At 43.2% G+C, this 18,888-nt stretch overlaps 1 protein-coding gene across 9 annotated transcripts in view; it reads right to left on the minus strand.

Annotated features, from left to right (window-relative positions):
- dlgap2a (discs, large (Drosophila) homolog-associated protein 2a) overlaps positions 1–18,888 on the minus strand; it is a 185,291-nt gene that overhangs the window by 15,915 nt on the left and 150,488 nt on the right. For 7 of the 9 annotated variants that reach the window (XM_084915587.1, XM_084915589.1, XM_084915591.1 and 4 more), the window contains 3 exons: positions 17,990–18,149; positions 17,130–17,346; positions 10,767–15,544 (listed from right to left, as the gene is read on the minus strand). In XM_084915587.1, the coding sequence (XP_084771713.1) occupies positions 13,131–15,544; positions 17,130–17,346; positions 17,990–18,149 (2,791 nt within the window). In that variant the 3' untranslated portion in view covers positions 10,767–13,130. Of the gene's footprint in view, positions 1–1,092; positions 1,479–10,361; positions 10,422–10,766; positions 15,545–17,129; positions 17,347–17,989; positions 18,150–18,888 lie in introns of those variants that run through there. The other 2 variants (XM_084915595.1, XM_084915594.1) reach the window with 1 other exon arrangement.

The following is an 18,888-nucleotide window of genomic DNA, read 5'->3' on the forward strand; positions in this document are numbered from 1 at the left end:
GTCGCTTCTGTCATGTGTTTTTGGGTTTGTTTGTTTGTTTTTACCGGTTTCAGTCTCTTATCATTAAAATCGCTAATTTTTGATGGCAGTAAGAAAGCGTTGGAGGCAATTTAGACAGAACAGGGAAATTTGCTAAATGTTCTCCTGCAAATTCTCAAGTTTGGATGTGTGGAAGAATCTCCTGACTACCAAAGGATTACTGTTTGACTTCCCCGTAATAATATTTAACCCCAGCTCCAACCAGTTACTTCTTTTAATCTCATTTTGAAAAAAAAAACACTGCAGTTAGGATGCACTTAATTTCTTTAGCAAAGAAAGATATTCAAACACAGGCAGAATGAAATCAAACGGTTCAAATTTTATATATGAGCAGGTTTGACTTTGCAAACAGTTTAGCAGGAACGACAGCCAGCAGAGTGGATATATGTACGTGCAGATATTTGTGTGGAGGAAGAATAAACAGGAAAGATGCACCGATTAAGGTAGACAAGTAAGTAATATTGAGATGAAAGCAGAAAACCAAAACTCCCTACATGCAAACTTTAAAACTTTAATAGAACTGATATTCTGCTTTAAATGGCTACGAAGGCGGAGTGAACTGACTCCTCAATCTTTTAAGAGCATCAAAGCAGAAACCTGCAAAGGAAGATCAGCAACAGCAGAACCTCGGCTACAGTCGGAGCACGAGTGAGACAAATCCAAAGTAAAATGACTCTGAAGCGGGAGGTGGAGGGAGAAAAAGGGCACAAAGGAAGCGAGAGGGAGAACAATTAGAAAGGGGAGCGAGAGAGTCATCGGGGTTAGACAGAAAGAGAGGCAGGTACAGTAAGAAGAGGAGTGAATGAACCGTGGAGTGAACTACCATTCACTAAAACCTGCTCCAGCATGAGTTGAATCTTAATTAACGGATTGCAGTAAGATGACTCACTCCTGCTATTTTTAGCCCCTGAAATGAGAACGCTGTTTCTCGGCTGAATGTATGTGTGGGAAACTATTCTTTGATGTTATATAACCACACACAGGTTTGAGCAGTGTGAGTTTTAGGACCAGTGAAATGGCATTTTAACCACGCACGCTCATTTGAAGACTGACCTGTATCCCTATAGATGATCGAGGTGTTTTCAAGTACTCCTCGGCCTTTGACACGAGGATGGCCTTATCGCAGGTGAGCACTGAGCTGTGAGAGTCTGTGGACGGGTGTCTTTTTCCAGCCATGACTCTGGCCGCCTCCATCGCTATAGTAACAGCTTTGGTGCTATCCAGGCTGTCGTTGGAGTTGTAGAGGCCTCTGCCCGGGGTCAAGCCCAAGCTGATGCCGTCGGACGCCCACATCCCACCATGAGGGTGCCTCCCCTCGTGGTGGGCGTCCTGGGTGGACTCGGTGCTACTCTGGGCCGTGATGGAGATGAGCGGTTTGGAGGTGGTGCGTGGCGGGACTGGAGGAGGGGTCTTCTTATAGCTAGGTGTGTAGGTGATGGCTAGAAAAGAGGCAAAAATGAACAAAGCCATTTTCAGAATATTAACATTTTAAATTTACATTAAATTCCCACTGTTCATACTATATGTTTATAGTATAGCAAATATTTTATGATGCAAGGCAATGATGTAAAAAGATTTGATTTTATTTTGGGAAAAATATGTCAAGGTAACTATAAACTACAGTGCACATGTTCATAATAGTGAAATAGTGACGGATGATTTTATTTGATTTTTTTTAATGTTATTTTAAGTTCAGTGTGGCCATAAGTCCGTTTTTAGTTTGGTCTGTTTTCTGTTCAGGTGCAAATATGAGAAATCACAACTCTGTGTGTGTGTGTGTGTGTGTGTGTGTGTGTGTGTGTGTGTGTGTGTGTGTGTGTGTGTGTGTGTGTGTGCCTGTTTAGACATCTTCGTGGGGACCAAAAATTGGAATGTTACTATACTTGCAGGGACCGGAGGACTTGTGAGGACGCACGCATGACTGTGATTTTAGTGTCAGGGTTAAGGTTAGGTTCAGGCTGAGGGTTAGGCATTCATTTATGATGGTTAGGGTAAGCATCTAGGGAAAGCGTTATGTCAATTAGATGTCCTCACTAAGATAGCAAAACCAGAATTTGTGTGTGTGTGTGTGTGTGTGTAATTCATAGAAATTATCCGTAAATAAAAGTTAATCATACATAAAATCCAGAAATAGAAAAAGAAACAAACGTGGATGTAATAGAAGCAGAAGGGCAGCATGATATTGATAAACACATGCAGATGATTTGTATCTCACAGATTACTGAATGTGATTTAAAAAAAATAAAAAATAAAAAATGTGCTTTTTTATACTACAGTGTATGCTTTTTCATACATAGTACCATAGGCAAAGTTGCCTCCATTTTTGTAATTTTTTATCAATATTTTGTACATTTGTACATTTCAAGGACTCTATTTTTGGAGTGTATTTTTATATATCTGTATTGTATTATACATACACATTAAAAGTGAACCTCTGTCCAAAAAATGCACTCAGTTTACTTCTCATTTACTGTGAGCATCATTTTCCCCCAGTAATTACGGTTAGGATATATATATATTTTTTTTAAAATTCCAATCCATTCTTCATTTGCAGCATTTAAATAACCTTTATCTGATTTGATGGTTTTGTTACAGACTTTAAAAAAGTGTTTTGCTTTTCTTTCACAAATGTGGGGATTAAATTGTGTTAAAATGTACAAAACAGTGATGTCATGTTCTGTGACAAGGAGCCAGGCACAGAGACTTGATGAATTTAAGAATCTTATGATTTAATAAAGAAATTTACAGACTTGCACGGAGAGGGTAAAATTATGATGACTAATAACGGAGATGAAGACAACAGACGCTCAGAGGGAACTCGGGACAACTGGAGACATTTAAGGATGCAGGGACTGACAGAGACGGGGAAGAAGTCTCATCGTGACGAGTTTATCTTGCCTGGCTGGGCAGCTCTCTGGGTGCTCAGCACCCCCAAAGCTCTGATCCTAGAATCGCCCCAGTGGGGCATTACATTTGGAAGAAGCTTGCTGCTAAAGAAACAGGTTGCGGGTGAATTAGAGGTGCAACGAATTGAACAAATGAAGCCTCACAGCTCTGCCCAGTAGGCTGAAGACAAGCAGAGAGAATAATGGCTTGTTGTCCACAGACCCATCCAGGGTGTACTACCCACCCAAAGCTGAGACTGAAAAATACTGGAAGAACATCCAGGAGAAAGAAGCGTCACTGGTGGATCTAAGAGCAGACCAGAGCAACCTCCCAGAACAAGAGCCAGTGAACGTCACAAAGACAGCCATCCAACCACAAGAATGAGCTGGACCAGGACCTGACATGATCCATGCCTGCTGACTGACGAAGCTCACAGCACTCCACGATCGCCTGGCAGCACAAATAAGGGTCACTGCTAACAGCAGGCTGGCTAACACAAGGCAGAACCATCCTGACCATAAAGGGTCACCATCGAACTACCTGCCTCTCCACTACGTGGAAGCTCCTCTCAGGTATTGTAGGAACTAAGCTGAGCAGGTACATGAGTCAACACATGAGCACAGGTCAGAAAGGCTGTATAACAGCAGAGGGCCACAGCACCAGCTCGTCTAATACCTCCAGAAGCAGTGCAATGTTAGGAATACGATCCAAGCAGTGATCTGATACCCAGCTGGAGTAATAAACTCACCCAGTGCTGACAGGACTGCTGGGATTGGCTTCAGCAGAATTCAGGGACAACTGGGTTGTATTAAATTCAGTTAAACTGAAATGAATTCAGTTTTATTCATATGGCACCAAATCGCTACAACAGCCACCTCAGGGCACTTTATATTGTAAGGTAAAGACCCTACAATAACCACAGCCTCAGGTGTTCAGAGACTGGTTTTTACACGTAAAGTAATAACAAAGTTTAAAAAAAGCCGTTGTGACACGTGAGACTGATCTGACATGGATGAAAACCAGAGAAGTAATCAGGAGTACTCATGTGGAGGATTCTGCTAAAGGAAGGCTGACACGTCTCGTCTTCTTATTCTGCCCGTTTCACAACAGAAGGAAGGAGGATTACTTTCTTTCAAGTGCAAATGAGAATATGGACTTAATCCACAGAGAGATGGACTGGGGAATGGGTCACGAATGCCTTCTGGGCTTTGACATGTCTTTATTTTCAGAAAGCTCATCGTAGTTACAGGCCCGAGCATCTGAAGCACGAGCTGTGAGCCGGCCACCTCAGAGCCAAGAGCAGAAGGAAGAGCGACGGCAGAGCGGAGGAACACAGAGTCATGCTGCGGGACAAGTTATGGGTTATTGTTTTCCTCGACAAAGAGGCAAACTGAGCTGAACTCAGCGTTTCTTGTGTGCTTACATCACACAAAGCCACTACTTTCCGTTCTAATGAGCTGCCCCGTCGACGCAGGCCCCCCAAACACTAATGTGTAGAATTAATAGCATTTCACAAGTATAGAGCAAACACAAACCTTTTTTGTTTGCATTTATCTTAATAAAGAGAGAAATGTCTTGTAACCATCAAAGCCAGCGCTTCACCTGAAACCTGCAACAACTTTTGGCCTCTTTCTCACCCCGACTGCAGCTGTGTATAAATAGCTACAGACGTCTGGTCTATGAAGAGCGTTCTGCTCCAGGGACTAAATGACTCACACTGACGGCCATTCACAGAATTAAGTCCTCGTGGATGAAGAGATGCGAACCCGAATAAAGACGGAAAATGGGAGAAAAGGAAAATGTAGAGGTAAGAGAGAAAGAAGGAGGGAGAGTAAATCATTGCAGATATAAAGAGGGATGAAAGAGGGTTTTGTCTGTGTGTGTGTGTCATAGAGAGCAAGGATAAATCAGGGAGTGCGGAGAGATCGAGGGAGGAAAGAGATGACCCATTGAAGGGGCATGATTCAGCAGGAGGACCAAAATAGAGCCATTATTAGCCAGCCAGTCGTGCAAAGGGGAGTCATAACTCTTGGTCCCATCTTGTCAGTGGCAGTATTACTCAGCATGTAGATGAAGTGAACACCAGAACATACGCACTGCTCACTCACTCATTTCAGACAGAGTATTTAACACTATTATTATACATCATGTTCCAACATATGAAGCTGTGGTGATGTAGTCCAAACTGCCCACTGTGTACGTGAAGCCGAGTGATGTGACGCTCTGTGTTTAGAGGTTGGTGACGTGTTGGGGCGCACTTTGTGTTCTGTCTCTGAACTTTGTTTTTTATTCTTTGACTTCATCACGTTTTAAATGTTGTTTTGATTTGACTTTTATTATTACCTTTAACTCAGGGGTGTCAAACTTCAATTTTAACGTTTTTGTTAAAGATTAAATGACTGTCTACTGCAGAGATTTCTGTTTTTATTCTAGTGGGGGAAAAACAAAAATGTGTGAATGTGTCACAGGGCAGAGGAATGAGCTACCAGAACCTTTTCTGTCTTTTTACACATTCAACATACACAGAAATGCGTTGTTGAAATCGCAGTTCTTTTAAAATATCTCAGGGATTGAATGTTCAGCTAAATGTCGTTACACTGACAGAAAGGGCAGTTTCAGCGGTGGGCTGCATATAGCTCACAGTATAAAGTGATTTTGACATTCCTGTTTTAAATTACTGGTTCTTAGTGCTTTTTTACTCGCCTTGAGCACTCAAAGCGCTTTATACAACATGCAATAAATTAGACGTGACTGTAGGGTCCTTTACAAACATCTGCATGTGATGAGCTGTGAGTGAAACCCGGAGGAAACCTCGTCCTTAGTCAAGAGAGCAGTTTCTGATGCTTCAAGAATGGGAACATGAGAGGCATGAGAGGTGCAACAGACCCATTTTTAACACCGCGGTTGTTTAAGAGAACATTTTGTGCAATTAGCAAAGCAGCAAGACTGCCAGCTGAAGCAGGACAATCAATCAGGAAACGCAGGGAACTGCCCCGTGCGGGGGCATCAAACCTGAAGAGTCTGCGAAGGCCCAGGCTCACTGTGTGCTCTTTGTGTTTTTGTATGTAGTTTAATTCATTTAATTTAACCCTTTCAGGCATGAATTATGACAACCTCAATCAGGATCTTTCTCTTAAGTATTTTAATTCATCTTTAAAAAGATTTTTGAACTTCATTTTTTTAAACGTGTTTTTTACATGTCCACTTTGGTGGACAACATACGTTTTGACAAACGAATCAATAATATAATATATGTGTTGTGTTTACGTGCAAGTATACCATCAACACTGACACAAATACAAGAAAACAACCTTTGAATCCACTGCAGTGACCACTATGTGTGAAAGGGTTAATTATTATTGTTAGCAGTGTTAATGTTAAGGACGTTTTATTTTTGCTCTTAGGTTACATCAGTGGATCTGTAAAGAGAGCACACGTGGCTGAGGGGAAAATATGTGAGTGCTGAGGCAATCAGTAGTGCAGCGGTCCCTCGTTTATCGCGGGCGTTACGTTCTGAAACTAACCAGCGACAGGTGAAATCCACGAAGTAGCCAACTTTATTTTTTACAGTTATTATAGATGTTTAAAGGCTGTAAAACCCGTCACTACACACTTTATACAGGGAGTGCAGAATTATTAGGCAAATGAGTATTTTGTCCACATCATCCTCTTCATGCATGTTGTCTTACTCCAAGCTGTATAGGCTCGAAAGCCTACTACCAATTAAGCATATTAGGTGATGTGCATCTCTGTAATGAGAAGGGGTGTGGTCTAATGACATCAACACCCTATATCAGGTGTGCATAATTATTAGGCAACTTCCTTTCCTTTGGCAAAATGGGTCAAAAGAAGGACTTGACAGGCTCAGAAAAGTCAAAAATAGTGAGATATCTTCCAGAGGGATGCAGCAGTCTCAAAATTGCAAAGCTTCTGAAGCGTGATCATCGAACAATCAGGCGTTTCATTCAAAATAGTCAACAGGGTCGCAAGAAGCGTGTGGAAAAACCAAGGCGCAAAATAACTGCCCATGAACTGACAAAAGTCAAGCGTGCAGCTGCCAACATGCCACTTGCCACCAGTTTGGCCATATTTCAGAGCTGCAACATCACTGGAGTGCCCAAAAGCACAAGGTGTGCAATACTCAGAGACATGGCCAAGGTAAGAAAGGCTGAAAGACGACCACCACTGAACAAGACACACACGCTGAAACGTCAAGACTGGGCCAAGAAATATCTCAAGACTGATTTTTCTAAGGTTTTATGGACTGATGAAATGAGAGTGAGTCTTGATGGGCCAGATGGATGGGCCCGTGGCTGGATTGGTAAAGGGCAGAGAGCTCCAGTCCGACTCAGACGCCAGCAAGGTGGAGGTGGAGTACTGGTTTGGGCTGGTATCATCAAAGATGAGCTTGTGGGGCCTTTTCGGGTTGAGGATGGAGTCAAGCTCAACTCCCAGTCCTACTGCCAGTTTCTGGAAGACACCTCCTTCAAGCAGTGGTACAGGAAGAAGTCTGCATCCTTCAAGAAAAACATGATTTTCATGCAGGACAATGCTCCATCACACGTGTCCAAGTACTCCACAGCGTGGCTGGCAAGAAAGGGTATAAAAGAAGAAAAACTAATGACATGGCCTCCTTGTTCACCTGATCTGAACCCCATTGACAACCTGTGGTCCATCATCAAATGTGAGATTTACAAGGAGGGAAAACAGTACACCTCTCTGAACAGTGTCTGGGAGGCTGTGGTTGCTGCTGCACGCAATGTTGATGGTGAACAGATCAAAACACTGACTGAATCCATGGATGGCTTTTGAGTGTCCTTGCAAAGAAAGGTGGCTATATTGGTCGCTGATTTGTTTTTGTTTTGTTTTTGAATGTCAGAAATGTATATTTGTGAATGTGGAGATGTTATATTGGTTTCACTGGTAAAAATAAATAATTGAAATGGGTATATATTTGTTTTTTGTTAAGTTGCCTAATAATTATGCACAGTAATAGTCACCTGCACACACAGATATCCCCCTAAAATAGCTAAAACTAAAAACAAACTAAAAACTACTTCCAAAAACATTCAGCTTTGATATTAATGAGTTTTTTGGGTTCATTGAGAACATGGTTGTTGTTCAATAATAAAATTATTCCTCAAAAATACAACTTGCCTAATAATTCTGCACTCCCTGTACACTTTTCCCAGACAGGCTTGAACATTTTCACACTTTTATCTCTTGTTTAAACTCTCAAAGTTCAAACCTTCGTAGAAAAATAAGTCCAGGATTATAGAAGGAAACCAAAGGAGTGCAAATCGATTCGTCCACATTGTTGTATTTGTCGTGGAGAAAACTTACAAACCTACAGTACAGCATCGAAGATTCATGTATATTTGATTGATTGAGATTGATTGACAATGGTCTACAGCCAATCAGGACGCGGATCACAATGCGCTGTTAAATAAACAAAACAAAACAAAACAAAAAACATGGAAAATTGCACAAAAAAGGCTGCGAAAGGTGAACCGCGTTATAGCGAGGGACCACTGTATCTGTGAGAGAACATCAGCTAAACATGTTCAGGCAGACCTGGCATCAAGTCTGGTATGGCTGTTTTTAGTGGGAACACAAAATCTTCCAAATGTTGCAACTAAACTAAAAAGGTTTAGTTGTGCTTAAATGTTGCATGCATGCATTAATTGGAACATGCATGGTGCAATAAATAAACCGTGACACAAACATGTAGAAACCTGGGAGGATGTAGTCCTCGAGCATACATGAGTACAAACGGACAATATTTGTTTGGGCCTAAATTTGCTGAACGTGTCCATCGCAGCGAGCAGATGAAGTGCAACGCAGAGTGCTCATTTCTAAAAAGTAATCGATGACAGAACCTTCAGAGGCGGCTAAATTTATTCAAAGTAAAAACCATTTTGTTTTTTCTATGCGCAGCAGCCAGGCTGATTAACGTGAGACACAAAGGCAGTGAGTCAACCACTCCATCTCTGTTAGGACCTCTCCATCTATCAGGCTGGCTGCATGCTAACATGGGCGTGGAGTTTGGAAGAGAGTTGAGTGACACGTTAAGAGTCTTTCTCTCCGGCTGGATTTATAACTACGAAGGAAATGCAGCAGTTTGTTTTGCAGTAGGCTTTTAAGAATATGTAAATGATCTGAAGGGAGGCTGGAAGACGAAGAATGATGGTGGATTCCATTATTGGCACTATCACAAGCACTGCAGACAGAAACATTAAAGAAATGAATATAAGAATAACTCACTACAGATAAGAGAGAGCAGACCGGGTGAGTCATTACTCTGACGTACTCAACCACACCTGGAGGGTTTGTGAAAGTTTAAAAGCGTCCTGAGGAGCGTGATGGCTCATTGTGGACAAAAACATTGTTCCTGATAAATAAACCACACGAGTGGCTGCAGACAGTCATTTTATAACCCGTTCTTGATCTGTGGATCAGACGCTCTTCTGTACTTGATGGAAGCCACACTGTCGTGGTAGTATTCAATGGCTTCTGCAGCCAGAAACGGTGCCACCGCTCTGCATCCAGAAGAAGAGCATCTGCAGGGCAACAGTTAGCTGCACGCTACTGTGTGTTCTTAGCCTCACGTGTCATGTGACACGTCATTAGGAAGATCATTAAAACATACAGAACAACAGAGCTTTCGGAGGTGAGCGTGTCCATGTGTCTGTGTGACGTTTGAGAAACTGGTGCACTCATAAATATGCCAAGCAGCAGCAGAGAAAGCACTCTCAACGATTAAGTCTGCCTCAATCAGAATATGCAGGTTTGTTTTAATGGGGCTGTAGTGGGGAAACTGTCCTCTAGCCAGTGAGCCATCCCAGTAAGCACCAGCCTGCTAGCCATAAGGGTCTGTATCAGCTAGATCAAACCCACTGACTCCCACTTGAGACTAAGGCTACAGAAGGTTTATCACCCATGTCCAGATCGCCCAGTTTAAGAGTCTGCTTTTTGCTAGGCTTGGCTCCAGACAAAATTAACCCCAGCCCATTACTCATGCTGCTAACAGCCAGCCAGTTTCCTGCCAATTAATTTCCAGTCAGTTTTCCAGTTCACCAGTGTAGAACCTCCAGAACCCAACAGTTCCCTGCCCGACCGTGTCCCCACGTCTTTGCGGTCCATTTTTCCATGGCTTTATTTGGCTCTTTGGTTTAACTTGTTCAAGTTGAATTAATTGACTTTGATGGGTAGCTACAGCTGCAGCCTCCTGTGGACCGAATGAAGTTTGTGATGCCATGAATGTGAGTTGGTGCAGATCCTCAACATTATTCTCAACAACAGAAACTATATATTTCTTTCTCTCTCTACTTTCTCTCCTTTTTTTAACAGTGTGCTGCAGGACACCTCACATTTCATTAAAATAATATGTCACTTTGAAATGGAGCAACAGAGAATGCCCCAGGTAGACAGTTTACCTGGGGTTTGTTGGGGTGTCCAATCAATGCTGCAGGTGGAGGGGAGGCAGAACTGGATCCCTGAAAACAAGGGAGCGATGGGATATTCAGAAGAGGGGGCGTATTTGCCCAAACACACAGTATAATGGATTAACAATAGAAAAAGCCATACTTAGATTGGATCCAAGAACAAACTGCAGGATATGAGGATCATCTGGCACAGTGGGAGTTTGTGCTTTATGATTGCTCTTATTGCAGCAGGATGAGCGTTGTGATAGAGTACCATCATTATAATAGTGTAAAAGTGCCCGATTGTTCCCGTTAACACCAAGCAGTAAGCATATTCTTTACTTCAACTCATTTTCTGATATTTGCTAGGTTATCAGTTATTTCCAGACTTTATTGAGGACACAGATCACGAGTGGGTCCACAGAACAACAATGATCATTTGTCTTTTATTTACGATGACAGCGTGACCTCTACAGTTTATCACACTTTATCTTAAATCATAAAAAAATACTAATGCAAGAAGGTGAGGTTGTGATAACCCCGTCTAATGTAAAGTACCTGATGAAGTGAAAAATAATGATCGTATTTGTCACCTTGCTGTCAGAAAAGGTCTCAGCGCTTCCATCCAATTGAACCGACCTTAATCTTGATGAAATTTGAAAATGAAATGAGTCTACAGCAGGAAGCAGTCGAAGCCATTTTGTAAATTAAGATTGGGCAGATAACTTGAGGCCACTGGCTTTTTTTGGTTTGTAATAATATAACAGTAAATACAGTGTTGTGACATTCAGGTCGGCCAGCGCGTTAGCCGAACACACCTGCATCATTCTGTCTGTTCCAGCAGGAAAAGCCTGGCTTTACGTGCCGTTGCACACTGCATCCTACAGCACTTTATTTTTGGATTATATGCTACAAATAAAAATATTACCATTACAGTGCATAATAAATTGTGAGCTACTTCTAGTTACGATCTTTGCAAAGGTAAAGGAAGAGAGCCAGGAGAAGAAGAAAAGCGGAGCACTTTATGTCAGTAAAATGAATTCAACAGAAGAACCTAATTAACTTCCCGCCCCTTTGAAAACCTCTCACATTCATCTAATTTAGCAAACTTTAATAAAGTGCTGTGCGCACATTCAAAACAACAGACGAAAATCCTTTTCTGGCAGCTCACTGATGTTCTGCTGAAAGATTCTTTTTATTCCGTGCACTTTATCAGAGCGCAGACATCAGTGGGCGACTCCACACAGAGCGCATTAATTGGACAGAGAGTGCAGATATATCTTCTGATTTTTGCCTGGCTGTTCGTTGCTGGTAACAGAATTCTGCGTCTTCGGTGGTACGTAGTCTCCTTTCATTGCACTGAATGTCGAAATGAAGCTATGAATAGAACCGAGTACCTACAGTGAGGCACTGCATATGAAACACAAGGAAATATGGAGGCCATCTGTCATGCACCATTACTACATTATTTTCATCAGTCAGTATCACACATGTGGAAATGCAGCACTACGGCGTGACACATACCTCTTTTCAGGAAGGAATACAATTCGGCATGTCATCACACTTATGTCCCAGTACATTCTCAGTCTTTGATTCCTGAGCGCTAGGATGATAGCTCACAGTAAAAAATACATCATCACCTCTGAGCAAAGCCTGTTATTCCAGTGTCAGACAAATGTAATAATTTAGAGTGTCTCTGATGAATTCATCCGTACAGTCCAGAAAATGTGTGCATGTTTGATAGCAAACTGTATGTGTATGCAGGTAACGGTAGCTACATACTGTGACTCTACTGGTTTGCAATTTTAGTTGGGAATGATTGTAAATGCAGAATTATTTTCCAACAAAATGCAGCTGTATGCAAAAGTCTGCCCACACCTTATTTTACCTTTGATTGTTAATGAATCCAGAGGGCTGAGACGTCAGTGATGTTAGCAGATGCAAACCTCTGCAGGTGGCACATTTGATATTTTTTATTATTTTTAAGCCACTGAATTAAAAAAAAGTCATTTTTTCTAACACCTGTGTACCGCTGAGGTTGCATTCACTTTGTAAAATATCAACAGAATAAACAATTTGCTCAAACTTTTGCAAACAGCTGTAACAGTAGAGGATCCCAGTTCCACTCAGCATTGTGCAAACATCATTTCTCATGTTCTTCTCTCTTTAAACCCGTCCATCCAACAGCTCACATAGTAAACAGTATCTCTTTATATAGTTATATGATAACTGCCAATATTTACTTCACCCCACTTTAGAGTGACAATGCAAGGAGAGCTCAAAATAGGTCAAAAAAAGGAAAGTTGCCATAATCATTGCAAAGACTGCTGTGACCTTGTAGACTCTGGACTGTTTCTACAGTCTATTGGTGAGCTCTTAAAAGAGTCTCTTAAAATAAATGTGTACAACATTTGTTATGCAGGATCATCCATTGATCTGAACCAGCACTCTGAGGAGTCCTTCAACATCAGAGGTGACAACTGCTTCAGAGAGCTTCGTACTGCTTTCAGTGAATGTTTATGAAACATTATTGTTCAGTGCATTTATCACTGCAGGAGTTTATGACATTCTCGCACTGTGTTGCAGTCCATGAAATGCAGTTTTGCTGCTACCAATGCAGTCTTTTTCCATGGACGATGTAGAAGGAAGTTCTTGCTTGAATGCCAGTGATCCCATGACATTTCGATGTGCACGTCGCTGTAAGTGCACTGGCAGCTACAAACCAAAAGCTATAAATATAATTTTCAGCTACATTTCGTCTGCTGAGAATGAGGTATGAGCTCACAGAGTGAGAGACACATATGTGATTTCTGCGCTGTTGTACTCGTATCTGCCACTCCACAGTTCTACACTCGCACTCCTGTACATCGAGTCTCGCCCGTGGCCCCTCTTCTGCCACCTGTACCACAAAAAGGCCTGCTCAGATGAAGCTGCTTCTGGACTGCCTGGGACATCCTCCTCCACAGGTCCCACAGTCATATGGGATACAGCCACACACTCCAGTATCTCTGCTGTAACATCATCTGACTCCATGGATGGCAGGTCCTCTGAGGTTATCTCTTGGAGATCTGGGCCTGATGATAGAACAGGTTCTGAGGCTGGACTTGTGGGTCCAAAGTCTAGTTCCAGTGATGTATCAGGAGATACCGAACTTGGAGGGGATATTGTGACAGTGACCTGTGGTAGGATGTCATGTAATCCCGAGGCTACGTCCTGAGACATGTGATACTCCGTAGCTGGGTCCAAACAGACAAACTCTGTTGATTCTGAAGGATCCAAAGGGCCCATTGCAGCAGGGTCAACAGATGGTAGAGGTGAACTTGGACTGTCTGACTGGTACATGGGTGGGTCTAAATCCTCTACATTTGATAAAGAGTCAACACTAATGTCAAAAGGCTCTGGTTCAGGATCCATAAACACTGAGTCCAGATCATCTTGATCCAGGGAAGTCAGCATGACCAAGTCAAAATGGACTAGATCAGCATGATATATAGTGGTGGTGTCCAGTGGTTCTGGAAGAGGTGGCCAGTCTGAGTCTTGAGACTCTTGAGATTCAGGGTTTGGTGGAGTTTCTACAGAGCTGGAAGCAAAAGTTGAGACAGATGTTTTCTCCTCATCAGGGAGGTCGGAAGGATGATCGGGAAAGGTGATAATGGGATCTGGATCTGTGACACTGCCGGGTGGACTCGCAGGATCGTCCGAGTCAAGATACTCTGACACAACAACAGAAGGACATGTTATGCCGCTATCTAAATCAGACAGTGTAACAGGATCAAACTGAGGAGTTGGTGCATCACAGACTGAGGTTGAGCCTTGACTAATGGCTACGGGCGATTCTGATGGTTGAAGTTCTTCTTGTGTTGGGTCTGAGGAATCTGTATTTTCCAGTTCTGAATATGTTGAGGACATGGCAGTAGGATCTTGAGGGCCTGAATCTGGTTTGTCCACAGTGACAACATCTGGAGACTCTGAATCTGACATGATGTCATAATCCTGTTCATCTGGTGGTGACACTGTAACTACAGGGACTGGGTATGGCAGCTGTATCATATCCTTGTGAATTTTCTTGGAGTCTGGGGGGTTTGTGTTATCTGTGAAAGATGGTTCAGATTGGGGTTGGGAATTATTACGTGGACCTACATCTGTTTGTTGTGGAGTGATTACCATTTCCTGTTCAGGTGTTGATGAACCCTGAGGACTCTCAGGGGCTGTTTCTAAAGAAAGTAGCGCTGTACCCTGGGTGGTGAGTGTTGGCTCATTAGTGGCCATGTCAGAGGAACTTAGAACTGCACCGTCGACTGCAAGCTCCAATTCAGCTCTGGTGAGCACAGCAGTAACATCAAGTGTCTCTGGCTTGACTGCTCGAACAGAGACAGGAAGTATTGGATCCAAAGAAAGTGGTATGGCACTTTCTACGTACATTGACTGTGGAGAGGCAAGAATGCTCGGGTCCATCGAGAGCTGTTTTGGCAGGCCTCGGCGGGCCCCTTTCTTTTCGTCTTTTTCTTCTGGACAATTAACAGCTGCATCTGCAGTGCTCTGCCTGACCAAGACTTTGCTGCGGGCCTGGGTCCCCACCGATACCTTGGATATTTGGGGCTTTTTCTCTCTAGCCCCCCCAGCGCCTCTATCTGCAGTAGAGGTTCCAAATCTTCCTGCCCCGGGCCCGGGCCCAGGCCCCGACCCCGCTCCAGGCCATGCCCTTGTTCCTGTCCCTGTACTAGGTCCAGCTCCTGCACCCAAGCCTGCCCCTGCTCCAGCGGCCATGTTGCCTCCCTGGGGAGACCATGTGTTATAATGCTGCGTGAAAGTGTTGAAATTACTGTTGAAAGCACGAAGTTCTTTACAGAGGTCCCTCCTGAGTTCAGCTAGCTCTCGACGCATGGCCGAGACCTCTTCCTTCCACTGCATGCTGATAGCGGCAGCCAGGGTAGCCGACTCTTTGATACTGGCCTGGATGGCCTTTGGTGATGGCCGTTCTGGAGCACTAGCTCCAGTGGATCTGAAGAGGCTCGGAGAAACAGGTGGTCCAGACAAGGGTTTGGCTGTAGCCCCCGTGTTGTCTTGGTGGTAAAGCCTGTCTCTTCTGATGGGGCAGCCTAGATCATCATGAGTCAGAGGGACTGTGTCTGCCAAATCCTCATGTATTCTGTCCTGGTCAGGTAAACAAGAGTCTTCCTGCACATAATTTCTGTCTGGAAGACAAATGTAGATATATATATCTGTAATATGGCCAAAGGTGTGAGCAGCTGGAGAGAATGTGCTTTTTATTGTCACAATGCAGTAACATCAAGTCATGCACTGAATGCCATGAGTCAAAATAAGATAATAGCTGAAATGTACAGCAGTGATTATTGTGCCAATCTCCTCGTGTGACTCCCACAGATGTATAGCAACAATATGTCATATTAGCATTTAGACAGCACTCCCATTTTGACTCATTTATGCTGATGGTTTACACTGCCTTCTCATCCTTAATTTCTAGCATGCATTCTTCACATCTTTTCAATGCACAAAGCTGAAACTCCTAGCTCCTGGAACACATCATAGAGAATGGACAATTTTGTCTAATCAGCGAGGTGTGCGAACAGTCCTTGCGTGCTCTTCGGCTTCCGTTTGAGGTAAGGAAATGTGAACTTTGTGCAGTGAAAAGAGGCAAAGATGAGCAAAGATTCCAAAGCTTTTCTCAGCAATCAGGAAGTACAGTATGAACCCTATTGAAAATGTCAAGTCCAGTTTGACTGACTAAATCGAGTTGCCCCATTTCTAAAACAGGGGCAAAATGCATTGCACCAAACTCTTAAGAGATCTTTGAGTTTACTGAGAAAGCAGTGTAAGCAAACATTTATAGGTATGAAGAATTGATCATAAGCACATCTCCAGATGTCCACACCTCTAACTCTCCCTATTATAGCCCAACTGTTGGATCGTGAATCTACTGCGGGAGGAGGTGGAATCCACTTGGACTTCTTGTCCGAGCCGTTTCTCTTCTGTTCTTCCCACATTCTTCATCTGTACAAGGACGTATCCTTTCCTCTGTGAATCCAGCAATCAGGGAATTGTTGAAACCAGCAACAGCTTACAATTTGTTATAATGAATGCTCAGTATCAGAAGTAAATGCATGTTTCAGCTGAGTAATTTGCACGTGTGATACATATGACTAACTAGTGCGACAGTTCGGTTACCGCTGTAGTCAGCTGATCCGAGTGTAGACACAACTGTCTGCAGCTCTGTAATATCATCTCGTTGTGCGTAAACGTGAGCTTGAGACAAAATAACTTGTGTGAATTAAACAGTCTGTGAGTGAAAAGCCGCTTTTGCAGCACCGTGTAAACTCGCTTCAAGTAAAAACTTCATGTGGTGTTTCCAGCGAGACGATAAAGCTGCGTGCTCATTGTCACCATGTGGCACAACAAAGAAATATATGCAGTGGAAAAAGCAGCAGGGGTCCTTATTCTGACCTGATTTTTATTTCAGACACTTTCCATTTGTGATTTTCAATAGGGTTCATAGCTTTACTCTTTGATGCATCCAGTGGATGAGCAGATGAAGCACTGTATCCAAAGTACGAACAGCTCACAACTGGTAACTACAAATGCCTCAGTAAAAATGAACACATACAAGAATGATTCATGCAAATATTCGGAAACTGTTTGACAGTATGAGTTGGCACTAATAGTCTTTATGTATCCATAACCACACATCCGTGTCAAAATAAAACGTATTAGTGTCACATGTCCACTAATATATTGTGCAGATTTATGTTTAACCACGCCTACCTGTGGTGGACCTGATGGTGGAGGTGACGGTGGAGGCCATGGGGGGAATGCAGTCGTCATCTTGGGAGTAGCCAGCCTGGATGGCTCGCAGGTAGCTGTGGCTCCGGGTTCGGAAGCAGCCGGGCAGGTCCAAAGCGTCCATGGCCTGGGATTCCACCTCGCTGAACACAGACTCGCACACAGACTCAAACTGGCCGTTAATTTCTGTTTCACTCACCTGAGAGAAACAAAGCCATAAATAAGCTCCATTGATCGAGGGCAGTGAGGATACATATTTTTATCGGTTGGCTGTAAACCTCCACTTTTTCTCACTTTCATTTAAAATCATAAAGAAGCAGAGTCTGTGAGAAGGTTCGTGGAGTCAAGGTCGTACACTGTCAGAGAGTTCATGACACATTTGTTGTTGGATTTGATGTGAATGCCTTTAAAACAGCAGAAACTGTTTAACCGTTATCTCTCCACTCTCATTTGGCAATATCAGGAATCAAAGATAAACATCTTGTTCGACTGGGATTAGGAATTAGAGGAAGTTTAGTTGAAATGCTGGGACTCCAAGCAAATCAATATCTCTCTTTTACTAAGGAGATGAATATCTCAGCAAGCCCCACTGGAATCCTTTAATTTGTCCAGATAAACAATGTGCAGTAAAGTGTTGAGACTAAATTTATGTCAGAAAAATTATGCCTGGGCTTTGAAAACAATACTCAGTGCCGAGACAATGAAACTAGGGGAATCGGCCTCTTTAAGTGGGATTTTAAATGAAATGACTTTATTACATTTTCCTGGAAATTAAAGCCAACCCCTCTGGCTCCCTCGGGGATCCAGGAAAATCTGTGCAAACCTAAAGGATGCGCACTCACCTGGCTCACTTGGCTAACACAGCTAGCCTGACTGAGGGTGCTGACAGCCCGCATATAGCTCTGATTCCTGGAGCGAAACTTGGGTGAGTTGTAGTTGGTGGAGGGATCCAGGGCAATGCTTGGGTGCATGTCCCTGGTGGCTTGCAAGTGGTAGCTCTGACTGAACAGAGAGAGAGACAAAGAAAAGCAGGACAGGAGTGGGACTACAGCCATAAAGCAAGTCAATTAAATATAATCTGACTGATAAACAAGCATTTTGTGTAACACGATGAAGAATTACTAAGCACAGCTGGCTGAGCTTGAGAGGGAGGCTGGATGACACCGTGGCTCTTAGGCTGTCTCTTCCTGTTCCCCCCCCCCGCTACATTCATTCGTGTCCTTAGAAAGGCACTTTGGCAATTTTTGTCGTGCTGAAACATCCAATCAGTGCTTGGAAATGAGGGAAATGCAAATCAGGGGCTAGTTAGTGAGCAAGCACTTTGGAGAGCACCCCAGTGTCAGCCAGGTCAATTAAACGTGCTCCCCCAGCAGTGCAGGAGAGGTGCTCAGAAACCCACGGCTGGTTAGGAATCTGCCGAAGAGAAAATGACTCGGAAGAAATGTGCTTTAAGTAAAATAAAGAATACTATGTGAGCCGCTTTTGGAATAGCAAAGTGAGGTTGGGTTCCCTCCGCCAGATCTATTTCTAATGACAGGCCGGGATGAGTAAGCAGTTTCTGGGCTTTTTATAGAGATAAACGCTGGTGTTTGGCAGCATGAAAATGCCAGTGTGATTAAAAGTCTCCCAATCCATCTTGTGATGCTGTAGCAAGGCCCTGCGTATTTGCAAAGTAATATCAACTTTCTAAACACCCAAAGACATGCTGGGGTAGAAACACCCAGCGATTAAGTGTAGATGT

The sequence above is a fragment of the Perissodus microlepis genome, chromosome 19, assembly GCF_051167445.1.
Source record: "Perissodus microlepis isolate ML-2025 ecotype Zambia chromosome 19, ASM5116744v1, whole genome shotgun sequence".
Lineage (NCBI taxonomy): Eukaryota > Metazoa > Chordata > Actinopteri > Cichliformes > Cichlidae > Perissodus > Perissodus microlepis.